Genomic DNA, 20,708 nt, shown 5'->3' on the forward strand with positions numbered 1-20,708 from the left:
ACAGAAATTCCTTCCTCAGATATATTTCTGGGAATAACTCGAGAGAATGGATTTGGTTCATTCACTGTTATTTTTATTTCAAATACATTATTTATTTAATCAGATAAACCCCAGGTAACACACCCTTCCATGCAGGAGGGTGACTGACGTGTCACCTGGGGGTGCATTGTGAGGGAACTCATCTATTTACTGCTTGGAAAACTGCATTTCCTCCCGTGTTAAAGCAGCTTCAGCACTTGGACAGTGGACTCTGTGATGGAGCCAGTGCTGGGATCAGCATTTCCAGGGAGATCTTTGCTGATCTGGGGGTCGAAACGTGGAAAGGAAGAGTTCCCAGTAACATCCCAGGACATCCAGGGCTGTCCTAAGCCACAAACTAATACAGATACTGGATGTTGCTGTGCAGGCCCAGGGCTTTGGGACAGCTTGTTTCCTGATCCTGGAGGTAAGCTTGGCCTGGATTTATATTTTTTCCCATTCCTGGCTCTTGGGAACATGCTGGTTTAGCCTGGGCAGCTGTGTCTCCTGCTGAAGGCTGACTCAGTGTGTGCTCGTTTGTGCCAGTTCTCTCTGCCTGATGCTTTGATGGTAAAACCAGTGGTTTAGTTCCCCTTCCTGACTATTGCACGTATGTAACGCTGATTCATGGGGTGGGAAATCCAGCTTTGCTTAATTAGAAAATGAGACACAATAAATGGTGCATTTGTGATTGGTTGGAACAGAGAAATGCAGTTAAAACCCAGCTCCCATCTGCTCCGAACCGGTGTCAGACTGACATTGGTGTTTGTGTTTGTTCTCTTGACTATTTTAAGATAATTTTGGTGATATCTCAGGATCAGGTGTTTCTTGCTGTCAGTACTCTGTAAGAATTAATATCAGGAGTGTTGAATGAGTGTAGTGCTGATTTATGGCTTCTGTTTCATTATCAGCATCTCAGGCAATGACTGTCTCCAGAACCCTCAGGTGAAACATCTGAGCGTGGCACGAACTCACTTTTTGAATCATTTGCAAACTTTGATTTTGGGGGGCTTTCATCTCTTTGGGACTTGTGTTTTCAAAGCCCAGAAGAATTTGTTTTCAGTGTGCCCTGAGTCTGAAAACACAACAGAAGTTCTGCCCCTTCTCTTGGGAGTTAAAAGTCTCCATTTCACCAGTTTCCTGAGTAGTAGCAGACCAAACATAAGGATTTGGTTTTCCCCTTCAGCTGGTGTATTCCACTGGTTCTGCAGAGCAAACCTTGCTGCTGGGAAGAGGAAAATAACACCCCAAATTGTCAGGGTTGAGATGCTCAGCTATAGCCTTAAAAAAGATATAAAAGTTTACGCTCTTTGAAAAAACTGCATCCTGAAAATCTTCCCATTTGTTTCTTTCACAAAAATGATTTGATATTTCCCGGCTTTCTTTTGTTTGTGTCAGCAAAGGAAAGCTCATCTTGCTTCTGTTATTAGGTCAGCTTTAAACTCAGCTTTTAGATGAGGAGAACCCGAGTATCAAGAAAGGATATGAGTTACCCAAAACATCTGTGACAGTCCTGGGGATTAAATGAGTCCCACTCCTGTGTTTTAACCCCCTGGTCAGTCTTTTTTATTTTCAAATTTGGATTTCAATGTAGAGAATTGAAACTGTTGGTGCTTTCCCAATTCCCTCCACCAAGAGCTTTGCTCATGGAGAATGACCATGTGTAACTATCCCACCCTCCAGAAGCTGCACTCACAATTACTGAAAGTACAGACATGATGTCATCTCTCATCTAAGGTCATTTCTCTCTCTCTCTCTCTCCCAGCCTGTGGGCATAGTAATTCTGTGATATGGTTTTGGTTTCTTTCATGGAAGCCAAGCCTTTCTTGAGAGAACTGAGCTCTCTGTCAGCTCTTCTCATTTTTCAGTCTGACTCAAAATGTACTTTAGTTTTGAAGCTACCATGGGCCAGAAAAAGTCATTTTATACGCATTTATTGTGTTACATTAGTTATTTTATCACTTTAGGTAAGACAGTAGTATTAGTTGAGATAACAAAAACAGTTATGAGAACTTCGTTACCCACATAAAATTTATATAAATGACATCTGTAAAAGAAATCTAATTGAAAATTGACACGATAACCTTTCTTTCTTCCTGATGGCAACTCTTGTTTTAAGCCATTGCTACATTTCAACAAGTGGACAACAAGACCTTCACACCCACCTTTCTTGCTGATGACAGTGGACAAACATACTGAGGTAAATTGCTGAATCAGTAACAGCTCTGCAGGTCATGTTCTCAAGAGCACCTGGAATGCATTTAACACAGTGCAGGGTGGCTGAAGGGCCATAAATAAATGGATTGACAAAGACTTTAAATACTAAAGAACCCCAATGGCTCCCTCACTACGTGAAGTATCAGTGAGATCACGTTGCACCAGTGCTGCCCTCCCTCCTGCCTGTCCTCTGTGGGCTGTGGAAAGATTTCCAGGGAAGTTCAGTCCATTGGCTTCCCTTGCAATGCCCAAAATCGTTGGGTTCCTGTGTGTTTTAGCACAGTGTCACCCTGCAGAGCTCCCCCACAATGCACAAAGAAATTAAGAAAGTAATTCTCGGGTTTCTTCCTTTCTTCGTTTTTTTTTTTTTGTTGTTGTTTTCCCTCTTTTAACCGTGAGATTCTCTGTGGTTTTTATTGCAGGAAATGCCTTCATTTCTCTTCTCTTTTTTTAATTTGTACCCCCAGAGTGCACGGCTTGGGTCCCAACAAGCACTGCCTTTGGTGCTCCTGATGCTCCTGAAGCCCACGGAGTTTCAGGGTCTGGTTCCACCTGGCTGAGGAGCAAGAACTTGGTGATGCTTTTTCTCAGCACACTGCAATTCTCCAAATACCAACACTGAGAGCCACTGAAATACAGATTTTAGACAAGGTGTTTTAAAATGTGTCCTTTTAAACTTCATGGTCTCTTTTGTGTGTCAGACAAGTGTTCAGAGATGATGCTTCTCTCGGTGTGTTTTTTCTCTGATGCAGCTGGATCCAAATTACCTGAACACACACCTTTAAACCCAGGAGAAACCATGCTAAAAGTACAACATGAGACTAAAACCAGCCACTTCAAAATTAGAAAATGTCCTGAGTACTTTGGCTTGAGCACGTGTGCTCCAGTGCTGCTTCTAAAATATTCCATGGCTGCTTCCTTTGCTGGGCTCTCACTGTTCGTGAACAGGCAGAGCTGAAGAGATGCTTTAGGCACGTGGTGAGGACTTTCCCTCGTGGCTTAGTTGGATCTCTGCATCCTCTTGCATCCAGGAATCAAGTGGCATTTGAAACAGGACCTTCTCTGATCTCTCTCCGCTCCAAGCAGCTCACACTGATCAGATACACGATGTAAAAAATACCTAAGCTTGCTATTAACTAAACAAATTAAAAATACAAAATGCCAAAACCCTTATCTTGGAGCATTGCTACCTTTTAACACCCAAAGCAAAATGGGATGCAGATATTTACAGACAGATGCGTGCAATCAAATAAACATTATAAATAATAATATGCTCATGAGGGACCTCCCCTTATCTCTGACAGACATTGTCCCCTGATGGAAGACCAGAGAAACAGGGGTTGTTTGTTTGCTTCTGTTTGTTCTGCCCTTTTTGAATTTCCATATTAACACAGGGGACTATTTTCTAGGAAATGCAGCAGCGTGGGCTCGCCATAAAATGGAGGTGCTTCTTCCAGTTACTGATAGGGCTTCCTTTGGAAAGCCCCTTCTGTTGTATTTCAAATCAAAACACACAAAGTCTGACATTACTGCATTCAGCTGGAAGTGCAGGCTGGGATGTTCCCATGAAACAACCTCTTCACCCTCTCCATTGATCGCACCAGCCTGTCTGAAAAGCCAGCAGCAACAATAACCCCCTTTCCACTCCCTGCCCTTTAAAATATCTGCTTCAATCAAGAATGAGCTTGAGAATAAGAAGTTCAAGGAAAAATGGCAGCTGGAAGCCTGGTTTCCCTTTGGACATATGAGTGGATTCTTTCTTCTGAGGAGGACTGATCTCCTCCTGCAGCCTCTCCCTCGGGGAGCTTGTCATGAGCACCCTGTCCCTTCATCCAAGTCATCTCCTTCATCCAAGTCCTCTCCTTCATCCAAGTCATCTCTTTACAACCCTGTAAATCTTAATGGCATTGCCTCCTAAGCCAAATTTGATTGAAGTCATCCAGTGGGTTGAAAAATTATTGACACCATTCATTAAAAAGGAGCAAATATATATATATACACACAAAATGCTTGGTGTGCTTGTTTCAGTCTTGTTTTATCTGGAAAACAGGCCAGAAAACTCTCCCTGCTGACAGTTTTGGGAAACTCTTTTACACACAGGTTTTTTTTTGTATTCACATACTTAGTTTTTGTATCAGATGCTCCAACCTCAGCAGTGGAACTTAAACCTCTCTTGTATTGGTGCCTGTCCTTTTGCTAGAGGAGCTTAGATAGGGGCTGAGCAGAAAAAAATACTCAGGAGGGAAAAAAAAAAGACAAATCCTGACCAATATGTCATTTGAAACTGCATTTATAGATTGGGAGAATTGCTTAATGGCATATTATTACAGAAAATTAAGGTGTTTTCCAGCCCATTATTTAACTGGGAAAACCAAGGATGTGATACTCTGACATTCAAGTACTTATCTGTCTCTAGACCTTCAAGGCACATCTACCCCAACAGCTTTTATAGGTAAGAGAGCAGTTACCTGACAGAGGGAAGGGAGGAGGGTGGAGTTGCACATCAAATACCCTCCATGCCATGTGCTGAAAATGCCTGGGGTTTTGTACAGTGGCATCCTGGAGAAAGAAATCCAGGTATTTAGTTAGAAAGAGGAGAGTTACAGCTGTGAGTTTAAGAAGATATTTACTCAGGGTCCCTGTGGAATGCTCACCTTTGGTGCTCATTTGTGGGGCAGTGGGGGAGCTGTGGGTTTTTAGTAAAATAATCATTTATCCAACTTTCAGTCTTCCTTCATTTCTCCTGGTTTTCTTTTTGCTGATAAGGGTGAGAAGCAACAACATTAAGCAAAAAAAAAAAAATTAAACCCGAACTCAGACGTGTGAGAATTCAAATTGTCACGATTTTCCTGTGTACCTCAGAGAGGTTTTCAAGGCACTCTGCTCTTTTTGAAGTGGCTAACCTTCACTTCTGACAAAACTCCTAGGGCAGATAAGAAGGCTGCATGACACATTCAATCAACTGAAATCTTTCCAGGCACCAGAGCACAAACCATCCAGAGTAACAAATAAAAGTGAGCAAAATTATGAGTAGCAGCCCTAGGGATGACTGTCAGCAGGAGGAATTTGTTTCCAGTGGGACTGGAGGAAAGGGGAAGGATTCCCAAGAGGATGGTCTGTGATATGTCGGTGTTTTAAGTGGCGACACGTAAAGCCTAAACCTTAGTGGAGTCACCCACTCATCCAAACAGGAGTGAAACAACTGCACCGAAAAAAAATGAGCGTTTCTTACTGGGAACTCTCCCGGGGCTCGCTCGTGGCTCTTGAAAAACCTGCGGCTGGATGGGGCAGGGCTTGGCCTCGTGCCTGGCCCGGTTTGGGTTGGTGAAGTGCTCTCTGAGGGCAGCCCAGATGACTCAGGAGCCGCCGGCACAGCCAGCCCTGAGCCTCGAGGGGCAACCTGGGCGCTCTCACCCGACCCACAGACACCCGACAGCGCCGGGAGCCGGCACCGGGGCGCTTTGGGTTTGTTCTTTTTATAGGTTTCTTCTAGGGGCAGCACCCACCCCCCCCCGCCTTCCCCCTCCTTTCTAAATTGTTTTCTCACCTCGCTCGAGTCTCAAAGCCTGTGCCCTGCTTGCCTTGAACAGCTGGAATGGCCCTGGACTGAGCGAACAGGCACGGAGCGAGGCTGGGCTGGAGCCTGGAGGGGTCTCAGGATCCAGAAGGAGCACCCCGGCCGTGCCACCTGCGATGCTGGGAGCCAGGGACATCTGAACCCACCTCAGATGGCTGCCTGCAGCCTGGCACCGGCACTGTGGCTCCTGCTGCTTCTCCAGGACATCCAGACATCCCTGCAGGTAAAGGCAGGGGGGCACCAGGATCCCGCAGCCCCTCAGGGGAATCTGGGGGCAGGCGGGGCTGCAGGGCTGGGGGTTTGGAGGGTGGGCGTCCACAGACACGGGGTTTGTGCAACGTGGGGGGATAAAGGCATAAAGCAGAGCTGTCAGGAGAGTTTGCCCTCTCGGGGAACTCCGCAGGCAGGAGCAGGGGGTGCGAGCTGGGATCTGCATCCCCCGTGTTGGCGTTGCTGGGGTTGCTGCAGCTCCAAGCACGTCACAGCTGGGCAGGGAGGGAGGGGAGGTTTGCTTGGGGCGAGGGGATTTTGTTTCTGCCTGTGAAATGTGCTCTGTGCAAGGCAGGTTCCTTGCAGAGAGCTTCGTTCAGAGGCCGCTGCTCGCTCTGCCGAGGCGGGTCAGGAGAGGCGAACTGAAAGGTGTAGAGGCAAACCCGTAACAGACCTTCCTCTTTACACCTCCCCCTTCCCTCCCCGACTTCCTCATGAATCCACTATTCTTTCTGAATCAAAATCACTTAAAACAGACGCAGCCCCGCAGCTGCACTCGGTGATGCTGGAGGTGCGCACCAGCTCCCTGCTCAGATCGTATCAGCTCCTGCGGCTTTGCTGCCACCCCCACGCTGCCATTCACCCCCCTCCTGCCGTGGGGCACCTGGCAACGAGCCCTCAGCACCTGGCATAAATCCTGGTAATTTCCCTGCCCAACACCGAAGCATACAGGTTACAAAAAAAAAAAAAAAGAGAAAGGTCAGTCACAGAGACTCTTTGCTCAGGTAAAGTTAAGTAGGTGAGTAATTGCACTCTGTGCTGGATCCTGAAATGGGCTGGTTTCCCCTGTTGGGGAAATATGAGGATAAATTAACCTAAGAGACCTGTCTGTCCTCATAACTGAGTGCTAAACCATCACTTGGGCTGCCAGGAGGTGTTTTACAAGACCTGGACTCCAGTTAGGTCTTCGAAAATAACCAAGTCCTGCATCCTCTTCACAGGCATTTGAAAAAGGTCCTCCTGGCTCTTTTGGTAAGAGTAGGAGTTTGCTCTTGTGTCTTTAGTTGTAAATTCCCCTCCCACATTGCAAGTTTGCTCTACTTTCCCCTCGTTATCTGTCCTGCCACTGTCTCCTTCCTGAAGTACACAGAAGGGTTGGAGTCTGTAGCTCTTGCTCACCTGGGGAGTGCCTGGGAGGGCGTTCAGATAAACTTGTCTGGTCTGCTGAGTGCAAACTGCTTTAGGAGAAAGGCAAAAGGGAAAAAAAAAAAAAAAAAAAGAGGATATTTTTGCCAGCTGATATCACTTTTGACGTTTTGTTCGCAAATTGAAAGGAGCAGTGAGAAAATTTGTGTTTTTTTTTTTTTTTTGATTTGTCATTGTCAACATGCAGACTCACTGCAAAATCATCAGTTACCTGGAATAAATACACAGATCTCACTGACACGGGGAACTGGTTTTTACTCTCCTTCTGCACAATTACTTTTACTGATGCTGGAGCACAAGTGATACTATTTAATGTGAGCAAGTCACAGCTTATTGTCCTATTTTTAAACCACCTACTTATGTCCACAGTTTGGGTTTTGTTTCTTTTTATATTCGGTGAACTCTCATTTGTTGGTAATGTCTTTATGATCAAGCAGATGGAGCTTGACAACTCGAAGCCTTAGACTACCAGCTCCTTCAGAGCTGTCAGAATTTGGCCAGAAGCTTGACAGGCAGTTAACTGTTTTGCTGCAGCATTAGTCAGTTCTGGAATAGCCACTGCTGGTAGAAATCTTTTTTTTTACCGTAATGTGCTTTCTTCCTGACTTACAGCTCATTTGTAGCAAATTTCGTGCTGTGCCTCACCATCACTTTTTCTCTGTGAGCTCAAAAGGCCATAAATAAATGAGTCAAACCTTGTCCTGACTGAATTGCAGAGTAGCCCACTGAATTCAGCACCACCTTTACAACTGCCATTATTTAAATTGGAATAGCAAATGTTTATAGAACCAAGGAAAGTGAGAAGAGCTACAAAAAGCCTACTTTCTAAAACAAATTCTCACAAGCAAGCACTGAAAAACCCAAATGCTTTGTATCTAATATGTCTGCTCTATTTAATTGGGTCTTGATCTGCAACACATTTAGAAAATTAAAAAAAATAGTTGGCCTGTTAGGTCACTGAAAGCTCTAAACCAGGGGACCCTGGGGATCCTGACACAGAGCAGTCCAAGCAGGATAGCAATTGTGGTCTTTCCTTTCACCAGATGTATTCCAGCTCCTGCTAAAACCCCAACCTTTATTTGAAGAGCATGCAGGAAAAATTAGTGAAATTCAGTCTCTGTCTCCCTCCAGTTGAACAGCACATTGAATCCAACTGAAGAATTCCTTGTATTAGAGCAAAACCAGATGCAAATTACTAATCTGTCAGAGACTTGTGACTTGTTCAAAGCTGTTCAAAAGGTGTGGACAGATTCATTCTGTGCTGAGCAGCTTTCTGCTGCACTGGGGATCGTTTGCTGCTCCAGCTCACCTTCCCCTTAGCTCCCACATTTATCTGTGTCCCTACAGCTGGAATAAAGCAGCATCACCTCTGCACCGTGTCCTCGTGTCCAACCCAGGTCAAATCCACTCTGGCTCGGGGCACAGATGCAGAAATAACGATGGCTCTGAGCTTTCCCATCACAGCTGACAGACACCTGTCACACCCAGGGCAGGAGCCAAACAGCTTCAGGATTTAGAGGGGAAAAGATGACAAGAATAGGGACGTGGTGACTGAGGCTGAGCACTGATATGTGTGTTATTTATCACTGAAAGGGGCTGTGCTGATTTTACACTCAGGAAACACCCCTATGAACAGGTGGCAACCTTAAAGCCATTTTGCAGGTAGCTTGGATTGGAAGTGGTGGTGCCTTCAGAAGGTGGTTTGTCCTGCCATGATTTGGTGAAACGAATTCTTTTCACAGCAGAGCAGCTTGGGTTTGGCTCAGGGAACAGTGCAGGTGGCTCCAAGGCTGTGCTGGACACCTGAGAGCAGCATTTGCTGGGGAGATGTGGATGATGTGTGTAATGTAGCTGCAGGGCAGAGCTGCCCTCCTGTGGAAAGGGGGAAAAAAGGTTCAGTGCTCTCTTTCTTATGTATATTTTCATAAATTGTGTGGTATCCATGTCTAATTCACGCAGTAATTTGTCACTGCACTGGCATCAGGTCAAGTTCATAATCAGAATGTGCCCTGCCGTGTCCAGGAGCAGAATCTAACCCTGAAACCCTGGTTTCCATATTTTAGAACAGGGTAACTTTTTAAAAAGCTGCCCTTCCCTCACGCTTTTACACAGGCACTATTCCTTTATTTAAACCCAGAAACACACAAATATTCTGTAAGCTTATGTGCTGCATAAATAATTGAAGAATTTTGTCCCCACCCTGGTTTAAAATTCAGCTGCATTTGCAGCCAGAGTTGGTCGCCCAGGAAGAGAAAATCGTGTGTTTGTGGTGACTTCCCACAGCTCTTACAGAGAACCTAATCCAGGCTGATTAGCTACAGCCAGCATGCTGCAGCTTCTTAAATTTTCTTTCTAAAACCAGTTAATGCACTTGCTATCACTGTGGTGACTCAGGAATGACCCTTTGTGTGGTGAGTGGTGGTTTCCTGTTGCTCAGTTGGGGTTCAGGGGCTGCCTGGCCGGGCTGGATCTTGCACACAGAAGTGAAGGAGATCCCACTTCCTTTTCCTGCAGTCTGGGGCTTCCTCCTAGAGCAGGAAAATACCGGGTGCACGTGTGGAAATGAGAGCTGAGTCAGGCTGAGCAGGCAGAGCCTTCTGCTCTTCCTCTGCAGTCAGGCAGGAAAAATCCTCGTGGGGAGGTTCTGGCCCCGGGGGTGATGCAGAGATGTGTCACATTCTCACTTCTGTTAAGTGGAGCTCGACGAAATTCAGTGATTTCAATATGTTTATATTTCTCGCCCTTTTGTTCATTTCCTCCTTGACTGAAAGTTCCTGTTTTCTGATGGAAGTTAAATCATTTCAGTGTTTTCTGTGTGTTAAACTGTGAGGTGATTTAGGGGGTGAGATTCTGCACAGTGTACAAAGGCAGCAGGTTTTATTTCAAAGGCCAGTGGGAAATTCATCTGCAGAAAGTGAGATGGAGAGTTTCTGAAATATTTAACTGCTCTGCCAGTATCGTGTGGGAAAATCTCGGGGGAATCTGCTGATTGATTCTTCACCAAAAAAATCGCTGTTTATGCCTTCTAGCAAAAAGTGAAAATGAAATTCAGGTAACAACAGTTTTAGGGGATTATTAAGGGAGATGCCACATTCAAAAATCCGATTTTCTCATCAGAACACTCGTGGCACCGTAATTTCCCAGAGCATGTGGTGGCCCAGCTGTACAAAAACAAAGTCTGGTTGTAATGCTGCTTGTTCCAATTCGTAACTGAGTCTCATTTTCTAAGCCAAGATTAGAACTATTGGATGGTGGGGGTTTTTTTTCACTAAACCAGTATCAGTTATGTAGTAATGAAAGGTTCTTTCTGAAAACCTTCACTCACAACACGAGTGGGATGAGTTATTTGAATAAGAGCTTCATTGTGAGAACATCTGCATGCATTCTCTCCGAGGCAAGACCCTCCTGCTCTCAGTGTGGGATTTGCCCCTAAGTGATAAGTAAAACAGGTAACTGGTTTACAATAAACACATCCTTAGGTTGCTGAATTCAAGCATTAGGACTGCATGAATAACAGAAAAACCTGTTTGCTGCCAAGAGTCACTGTGTGCATTGCAGCACCTTTTACTCCAGTGCACACAGAGCTGGAAATCTGTTCCAGAGGTGAGGGATTGTTTTTCTTTTCCCTAAAAATCCTTATCTCAAATGAACACAGCACCATTTCAGGACAATGATTTTTATCCTTTTTAAAAATACTTTTATTTGCTAACTGCTGCAAGATTTCTAAAGGAGATGCAGGCATTGATTTAGTTGCTTTGGGGGTACTTAAATTTTCAAAAAGCTGTGGGTTTTTCCTCACCATCTGCAGATGGCATCACTTGGGGCAGGTACTGGGATCTGCCCTGATGCAGAATTAGTTGTTTTCTAATTGTGTCTTCTGTCTGTCTCACTTTCCAGATATCATTAACCTGTGACACACGTGGGAATTGGTTCTATGATGAAACTTCACGAAGCTGCTGTTACCAGTGTCCCTCAGGTCAGTATAATTACAAAATAATCAAATTTACATGGAGTCTTTCTTGGAGAGACAGTAGGAACTCTGTGTATCTGCAAAATTGTATTTTGTCCCTGCAAAAACAAGTGCAAGTTCATGAATCGCTGTCTAATTGAATCCAGAGGTGAATCTGTTCATCCACTGTCCTGCTCCTGTGCACGCAAACAACGTGCAAATTGCAAAGTAGAGAAACTTGACAGAATTTTGATGTGCTTTTTATGCCTTGACTGGACACTGAAGCAGCCAGGAACAGGCAGAATTCATTCCAGTTTGCCTCAGGGTGTGAAACAGCACAGGCAAATTAGACTCAGCGAGTTTCTGCTCAGAGACAAAAAGCACCAAATGAAGGTACGGAAAATCTGACATTGTTCTCACAGTTTAGAAAGTGTCTCACACGAGGGAGGGAGGGAGGGAACAGCCCTTGTCTGGGGACACTGAGAGCTTTGCTAGAAGCTGGCTGTGACTCAAAGGCACATGAGGTCAGAGCAGGAAACACCTCGGTGAGACAAGAGCTCTGGAAATATCTGAAACTGCCCCTATTGGCCAAAAAACCCCTCAGTGGGTGGGGCATTTTGTGGTGCTTCACCACCATCAGTATCTTCTCACAGAAATCTGTTCTTTTTCTTTTGTTTTTCTTCAAGGAAATTTCTGACATTTCTTTGAGCTCTGATAATACAGAGGGGGGAGGGTCAGTGTTTGATTGCCAGCATTTGCATGCAGTTCCAGCAGGATTCCCACTGGGAATCCTGCACCGCTGGCCACACCTTCCTGCAGAAGCTGTCCAGGTGAACAAGAGCCAGGGATGGAGAAAATGGTCCCATAAAATAAGAAAAGAGGGGGCTCGTGACTCAGAGACAGTCCCAAGGAAAGCTCTTTTCTCCTTCAAAGCCACGCTTTGCCAAAGCTCCTGTCATGACAGGTGTCATAGTGAGGTTTGTGAGAAGCAGAGACCTGATTTATACCAGTGAACCACCAGTATCCATCATTTCACCTCTGCTGATTCTTGTCACTCATTTCTTGGCTACATCCTCATGTCAGTCCTGGACATCTCCTCACATCCCCTGCACAATAAAAGTTATAAGAATCCTTTTTCATTTTAATCTTCCACTGCTCCTCCAAGCAATAACCTGCTCATATCTGCTACAAGCTCAGCTGCGAAGGAAGAGCAGCTTTTCTAAAAGCCCTTTCAGCTGAAGGAAAGAGGGAACCATGAAAACCAATCTCCTGGAAACTCAGGAATGGCAGGGCAATTGCCCTCACTGCAGACTTGGTGGTGTTTTCTGTCAGCAAATGACTTGCCACGTGCCCGTTCTGCAGCAGCCCATTCCAGCTGGGATAATGTCCCAGGATAATTCCCACTCACATGGAAAGGGCAAAAACCTGCTAGAGAAACCAAACGACTGTGGTGGTGTGTCTAACAGGAGAAGGAGCATGCAAGACACTTCAGGATGGTTGTCTCCCATTATTCTGAACAGGTGTCCTGCATATTTTGGTTTGTTGTTGTTGTTTGTTTGTTTGTTTTTCTCCAGGCTCTGTTAACAAGAAACCTTGTCCTCAGGACCCATCTGCAGACTGCATGAGGTGTGGGCCTGGGCAATATGTCAACACAGAAGCCCTGAGGCCACGATGTGATGCCTGTGTCTTATGCAGAAAAGGTTTGCTTTCCCCAGCACATACCTCACAGTTCTACTCCCTCTATGTGCTTTGTTTACACTCTGTTCGTATTTTATTCATCTAGAATTTCCAGCAGCAGAATTACCTATCCTTGGTTACTGATTTTGCACATAATCAGTGTGGCTTCCTGTGTGACCTGGGGACTACCCAAAATCTCTCTCCTCCAGTGCTATCCAAGTCTGGATTCTACTTTCTGTCTCATATTGTCTAAAGGCTTCTCCAGTTATTCATGACTTCAGTTGCCATCAGGTGGCTTCAAACTGACAGAGAGCAGGTTTGGATCAGATATCAGGAAGAAATTCTTCCCTATGAGGGTGGGGAGGCCCTGGCACAGGTTGCCCAGAGAAGCTGTGGCTGCCCCATCCCTGGAAGTGTCCAAGGCCAGGTTGGACGGGGCTTGGAGCATCCTGGTGGAGTGGAAGGTGGATGGGATGGCAGGGGCTGGAATGAGATGAGCTTTAAGGTCCCTTCACCCCAAGCCACTCTGGGATCAGGAGGAGTGCCAGCACCTTGTTCTGCCTCCTGAGCCTTTGAACTGACGTTGCTCAGCTTTGGCTCCCCTCTGCATTTCCCTTGCAGGTGATCCTTTGTTACTGCCTCTGTTTCTCGCCCACAGAGTCGGACCTCGTGGAGAAGGAGCCCTGCTCCTTCACCTCCGGCCGCGTGTGCGAGTGCAGGCCAGGCCTGTTCTGCCGGTTGTCCAGCCCCTACACCTGCCTGCGGTGCCAGCCCCACACCCCCTGCCAGCCCGGCTTCGGGGTCCAAGTCAGAGGTGGGAATTCCACTTTCCCTCTCCTGCTCTTGACCTGATGTGTCTTCGGTCGGTCAGTCCCCAGTCATTGTTTTTATCCAGGCAACTCAACACATGATGTCACTTGTGGGGAGTGCCCTGCTGGGACCTTCTCTGACCAAAGCTCCAGCACTGACATCTGCAGGCCCCACACGGAGTAAGTCCCAGGTTATTTAACCTGACTGACTAATTAACTGAAGTTAATAAAGGATGAAATGGGACGCATCGGTTCTGCTGCAAAGTATACAAATTTATCTTAGAGGCACTGGAATAGCTTTGGGGCCAGGAGCAGAGGTCAGAAAGCCTCTCTTTGTAGCTGTTGCACAGCTCTGGAGTGGAGGGAGGGAAGGAAGGAATCTGTTGCCTTGTTTTTAGTTTACAGGGGAATTCTACGCCTGTGTATCAGGTTTGCATCCAGGTCAAGAATTAACGCCACGGGGGTGAGAAGAAGGTTAATGGCTTTGACACTGAAAGCAATAATTGGAGGTGGTACAGAAATGACCAAAGGGATGTTTGCCACATGGCAAATACTTGTCTTGTGGACCATGGCACTTTCCTGTAGCACTGATGCCCGTTCTCTCTCGTTCCCAGCTGTGCCAAGTTAAACAAGGTGGCACTGAGCGAAGGAAATGCCACGCACGATCAGGTTTGCCTGGACCAGTCGCCCACCTACCTCACCCAAAGCACTTTGCCCACGAGATTCAGCAATGAAACAAATCACTCTGACCTGAGGAGGCTTGAGGAGAGCCTGGTGACCACTGCTAGTGGAGATCTTCGAAGTGCCACGACGACTGAAAACCCCAGTTCAACTCCTGAGGAGAAAGCTCTGGCTAGCACTTTTCCCACCTCAGCCAAGGGGGAGATGACAATGGGAGGTAACAAAGACACAGCAGTTACTCTGTCTGGCGTGTTTTGTTGGGAGATATCTTTGGTAAACGCACTTTCTATGTGGGAGCTTCCTGCAAATCCCCTACGGCTCGTGAAAACCACACAGTCCGTGGGTCTGTGTCCAAACACGTGGATCTACTCAGAGCTCCTCCTCTGCCTTTCCTCAGCCTTTCCCGTGCTCCCTCTGTGTGCTGCAGGTGTGGTGCTCTGGGCAGTGGTGCTCTGTGTGATTGTGCTCCTCGGGGCCGTGCTGTTCTTCTGGAAATGGAAGGTTTGCAAGAAGCGGATCCTCGTCCTCAAAGGAAAGCGTGAGTTTTTAAAGCTCTGATACCCGGGAGGCTGTTTGATCTCCCAGGATAAGCCAAAAGGCAACTGAAATATCCCAGAATTTTATGGGGGTCCCTGAGGAAGAGGAGGTTCACTACAGCCTGGTGAAGGCAGGCCAGATAAGGGTTTTAGGCAAGAGGAACATGAAATATTGCAGCAGCTGTGAATTTATGGAGGGCAGGGAGAGGATAACCAGCTGTTTCTTCTCTCAGCACAGACACTTATATTAAATGATACCTGAAGTGCTGTGTGAGTATTTGTTGGTTCTGGGAGTGGGGATGGGCTTTGAGCAAGAGAGGAAGAGTGATTTTTACTGACACCGACTCTCCGTAGCTTTGCCTGTCAATTATGTGGGGTGTGCCCGTGGAACCACATTCCCTCTTTATAGAAAGCAGGATGTGCACGCTGCAGGTTGCTTGTAGACCTGTGGGTGTGGTGGAGCTGTTAGAGCCTGCAGGCTCCATGGGGAGTTTGACTAAATAGAAGGTTTCTCTTATCAGCCCATCTGCATTCTGTCATCGCACACAAATACGGCCTCAAATCGCCAGGTGAGTGACTGATGGACCAGCACGCTGAAGAATAAGTGGAGAGTTTTAATAAGGAGCTTGATTTTATAGAATTTTAATTTAGAAAGTGGAAGTTCTTCATGTCAAACTTCTGCCTCTGCTGCCTTGCAGAAGGCCGGTGCTCTCTGGATGTCACCAGATGCCACCAGATGGCACTTTGTTCTCACAGTACATGAAGGGTTGGGTGATGTGTCAGTGCAGGAAAACAGTCAATTAATTTCTGGACATTAAAAAAAAAAAAAAAAAGTGTGTGTTAGCCATAGCAGCCTGTACAGATCCCCCAAAGCACACACAGTTTGTCCAATAAGCTGAACCCCTCTCAGAATCCCAGTCTGTCTCATTGATAGATCTATTCTGCTGTGTTAGATTCTCCTCATCACCACAAATCAGAGCTTTTAATACTCATTTATTCAGGAATATGATTTAAAGCAGCTTAATTTTCTCAAAATGGATGGGGTTTTCCTCCCTCACTTGCATTACACAATAAAAACTGTTACTGTGCAGCATTTCAGAGCTGATGCACTGAAAATAAAGGTGGTTGCACATCAGGGTGAAATTAGATAGTAGGTCTGAGCCCATCATGGTGCTACAGGATGTTGTACATTCCCTCCTTCTCACCCCTCTGCTTTCCCCAGCATTCCCTGGAATCATCTAATGAAATCACACATAAAATCCCCTCCCCTTAATATTCATCTGACCACACGATGGACTGACCCAGCTTGTTAATCCAGTAGAAAGTTATTCACTTTTTTTTTTTTTTTTTAAATATATATATAAGGGTGTCTTGTGCTTATCTGGACAAGTTTCATCGGTTCATCCTTTCATTAGATGAATTCCAGTTGTGGTGTGGGGAGAGTGATGCAAAGGGCTTTGGGCAGAGCAGGATCTCCCAGCCTTGGCACCAACGTGTTGCTGTTCCCCTCAGCTGTGTCATTTAAGGGTGCCCTCAGTGTTAGGAAAACCACAGTGCAGGTGGGGTGGGCAGTGCAGTGGTTTTGGGCAGGGCCAGGCGGCCTTTCAGAGCAAATATCGACATTCTTGTGATTGTGTGAGTTTTCTTCTGGTCATTTTTTCCACTTTCCTCTTGCAGGTCCTGACCTAGGGGACAGATGTGCAGTAAGTGTGAACAATATTCCAACCCAGATCCTTTCCATGCCAGTGCAAATAGTGTTATATTTAAATGTCCTGTCACAGAGTGCCAGGCTTTTTGCTTGGACTTTGCTCCCCAGTGTGTGATCATCAGGGTGCAGCAATGAGCTGTACCAGGACTTGCTACTTCACGTCCTGGGCTGGGTTTCATGTGGTGTTAAATAACGTGATGCTGCCAATCTTGCTCCTGAGGGGAGTATTTGGGTTGGTCTCATGCCATTAATGGTGCATTCCATGTCTGTCAGTCCCTACTTTGTCTGTCAGGTGCTAATTTTTCCAATCACTCTGGTGGCAATCATCTGTTATAATTTCAGAGTGTCATTGCTAATCCCTGAATTGTGAGGAGCTTCCCCTCTTGCTTCCTGAGTCAGACATGAGCAAGAATTTTAAACTGCACATATCAAAATCCTACATTGTTTTTTCTGGGGTTTGTGTTTGGCTTTTTTTTTTTCTTTGACACAAACAGAGCTGGGAACCTTTGGCTTCTCTCAGATTCTGCCTCCTCTTTTAAAGAACTGTTTGTAATTAATTCCTCACCTAATAGGTAGTCTGAGCTCATTTATTGTACCTGAGGTTCTGCTGAGGCAATTGCATTTTGAAGTTAAACCAGTTCAACCTCTGGTTTGTTCTGTTCTCCCATGGGAGCATGGAAAACCTAAGAGGTAGCTAAACTATATATTTTCTTCAGTGAAGATGATGGACATTCTTGCAAATGTCATCAGCAATCTGTAACCTGAGCTTAGAAATGCTGGTTTTTAAATATGGGCTTAAGTGATGCAGGAACCTGCTTCAGAGAAATTTAAGTTCCCATACCTGTCAGGCACTTTGGAATTGTTCCCTCCCTGTGACAGTGGTGCTGTGAGCTACATCCTGTTGTCCTGGCTGCCCTGGAAGGGGTTCTGCAGAATCCTTGCAACCCTCACAGTGTTTTTACACCCACCCCACTTTTTGCTCTCTGTTTGTATTGGCAGAAGATCCTCCTGAGCCCTGAGAGTGGGCCAGAAGAGAAGGAGTTAATTGACAGAACCCTCCCTTTGGAAACCAACAATAACTTGGTCTCCAGCACAGAAAAAGCACAGAGTCCCCATCGGGGTGTGGCTGAGGTGACACCCAGCAGTGGGAATGGCCCAGATTGTCCTGTGGATTCTCGAGTCAGAGACCACACAAACAATAGAATTGGTGAGTGTTGTTTTTTTCACCCCTTTTCTCTTGTTTTTCCAGTTTTTCAACCATGTCACGTAATGTCATTCCAAGATTACCAGTAAGCTGCAAAAGTGCCCAAATCTCCTAACAAAAGATTGGAGCTGAATTTCTAGAATCTTTGACACACAAACACCTATTCATCTGAGTATAACACTTTCCTATTTTCATGTTTGCCTTAGTCACTTTTCAGTCTGACAGAAAATTGCCTTCTTCCTCCTATTCATTCCAAGAGATGTAAATTCACAGAAGAAATTTGAAAACCAGAAATATGTCAGCTGGGAAAGGATGCTCTGAGTAGGAATGGGAGTTCACATGTCTAAACTACCACTTTCTTCTCTTGGTTTCACAGTAATAGCTGGAAATGTGTCTCCCATGTATTCCCATCAGTCTTTGACCATGGCACAGGGTGGGAGATGAAGTCAGGCAAGGAACTTCCTCAGGGGGGAGAATTGTTACCTGAGACATTCTGGCAATGTTTCCAAACCCAATTTTGAGGTTATTTGAAGGTGTTATTTTTCATATTACAAGAGCTGACTTCTCCTTCCTAAATGCCCCTTCAGTCTTTACTGTGAGTGATGGATTGGGATGAATGTGATGATTTAACTTACCATATCCAAACATCTCCAAGCAGTTGTGACCTGCAGTGTCTGACCTGCAGCATCCTTCTGAATCAAGTGTAGTGGTCCAAGCCATTGCAAAGGCCTTCTTAACCTTTTTGTGAAGGAGTAGGTACAACAAGCTGGACACAAAGTCTATCCCAGAAAATTCTGCAGTTTACTCTCAGCTGGAAAGAATCTTTGCTGGTCTTAAGACCCCAGAATTTCTGTACAGTTCTGATCCCTGCCCAAAGGCTGCTTTTCATGCAGGTGGTGTTGCTTCTTGAAACAGCAGGAGGATAAACCTTGGATTCTTTATATCTAGGTCCCAATTAATTGCTTCTTCTGGCAGACTCTTGTGAGCATCTTCTGCCTCTTCTGCTCTGTCCTTCCCCCGTAGTTTGAGCTCCAGCTCAGTGGCTTCATCCCATGGAAGCTGAATCTGCTCACTCTGAAATGCCCAGAGTCCTAATAAAAAAACGTTGCATGAGAAGGAGCAGTCTCTGGGGCCAGCAGGGATTGTTCACCACCCTCAGCACTCCTCTTTTCCTTCCTCAGAAAAGCTCTACATCATGAAGGCCGACACTGTTATCGTGGGCTCCATTGCAGAAGTGCCCGGTGGCAAGAACTGCCCTGCCAGAGGATGTGACAGTAACACTGACACCCAGGAAACCATGGAAGAGGAACTGGCAATGCACTACCCAGAGCAGGAAACAGAGTCCTTTCCAGGGAATGATGTCATGGTTCCTGTGGAAGAGGAGGGAAAGGAGTTTCACCACCCCACCACTGCCACAGAGAAATGACAAGCCGTGCAGATGAGGAGCTGCAGGGACATCCAGCGCTACACTAAGTCTGATTCTGTGACGAGGGAGGTAAACACACAGTGCCTTGGGTCATTGGTAAACCCCTGGAAAACACCAAAAACACACTCAAACAAGGAGAGCTAGAACCCCTTTCATTTACCAAATGACAGGATCATCCAAATCGTTGGCCTTCACAGCTGACATCAAATATTCCTCTTTCCCCTCTCTCTCCCCATGTTATGCTGGAAACAAATCTGAATCAAAGCTACACAATTTACAAGACATCTGGATATCAGCTGAAGTTTCACAGCTTGCTTTCTCTGCATGAAGGAATGGATTGAAATCTATGTCTGGTTACTTCTGTTAGCTGGGAAAATTCTGGCCAGGATTCCGAGTCAAGCTTGAGATTCAGCCATGGAAGTTGTTGATTAGGTTGTTTCACTTTCAGTACTTCCAGTTTTGTCACATATTTTGCAACATCTGGCGTTTTCTTAAGGCCTCAACTCTTGACTGAAAGTGATGACAGCTTCAGTTTTCCCTAGCACAACCAACTCTCAGGATTGTGGACTTGTTTCTTGAGGCAATGGGATCAAAAGGTGCCACAGAGGCTCTGAAAACAGAAGGCAAATAAAACTAATTGAAGTCCACTGCACTTCAGGGCATTCTTTCTAGGTTTTGAAGTCTGATTCATGTTTTTTGACTACTTCAAATCACCACTAAGTGTATGAAATGGCCTCTTCTGATGGAAACTGGTTATTGGATGAACTATGGGCTTAATCCAGTGAGGAGCCTGCAAAAAGGGAAGCGAAGAAAAGAAACTATTTTTCTGCAGAAAGAAAAGACTGAAAAAGAGGCACAGCAATTATTTCCTATAAAATTATTAATATCTACTTGGTTTAAAATTGCTCATCATCATCAGGGTGATGGTGGTTTGCATATGCTTTAAAAACAAAGCTGTTTTGTGGTCGACTGGCTTGTGTTATGCTATTTTTCAGTCTTTCTTGCTGCTTGTTCAGTAACTGTAAATGTAATAGTGCTGCCTACACTTTTGCAGAGGACAATGGAAAATGAGCAAGATGACAAAGTGTCTCTTAATAGTCAAAAAAAAAGGAACCACAAAAACCATTGCTTGCTTTGTAGTTTTGCCCTGGGTGAAGTACTGTAAAAACAGCTGTGCAGCTGCAGTGACTTATCTTAGAATACACAGAAGGAACATAAGGGCATAAAAACACCTTCTTGGGCCAGTCTAGGAGTGTGAGCCCAACATTTTATCTCTGGCAGTTGCAGTCAGGGGTGTCAGTTAGGAAGAGCACATCAGCCTGGCTAATATCTGCTGTCTGCACTCCTCACCGTTCTGCAGCAGCAGCTGGGATTGGATCAGGATGTCCAGGGGTTTTTCTGAGCCCTTACTCTTTGTTCATATTGCCACTAGTTTTAATTCTCTCTTTTCAATTTCCTGGTACAATCTTTCCTCCATAAGCACCTGTGGC

The 20,708-nt window shown here is 45.6% G+C and overlaps 1 protein-coding gene across 1 annotated transcript; it reads left to right on the plus strand.

The window, feature by feature from the left end:
- Window positions 1-5,830: 5,830 nt before the first annotated feature.
- On the plus strand, window positions 5,831-20,642 carry TNFRSF8 (TNF receptor superfamily member 8). Its single transcript, XM_050322717.1, has 11 exons — window positions 5,831-6,035; window positions 11,126-11,204; window positions 12,752-12,877; window positions 13,513-13,668; window positions 13,750-13,843; window positions 14,278-14,561; window positions 14,772-14,882; window positions 15,402-15,449; window positions 16,558-16,583; window positions 17,588-17,795; window positions 18,974-20,642. Exons 1-11 carry the CDS (start codon window positions 5,964-5,966, stop codon window positions 19,216-19,218), a joined length of 1,449 nt encoding a protein of 482 aa, XP_050178674.1. The 5' UTR covers window positions 5,831-5,963; the 3' UTR covers window positions 19,219-20,642.
- The last annotated feature ends 66 nt before the right edge of the window (window positions 20,643-20,708 follow it).

This window comes from Myiozetetes cayanensis, unplaced genomic scaffold (assembly GCF_022539395.1).
Source record: "Myiozetetes cayanensis isolate MyiCay16 unplaced genomic scaffold, myiCay2020 scf28, whole genome shotgun sequence".
Taxonomy (NCBI): Eukaryota; Metazoa; Chordata; class Aves; order Passeriformes; family Tyrannidae; genus Myiozetetes; species Myiozetetes cayanensis.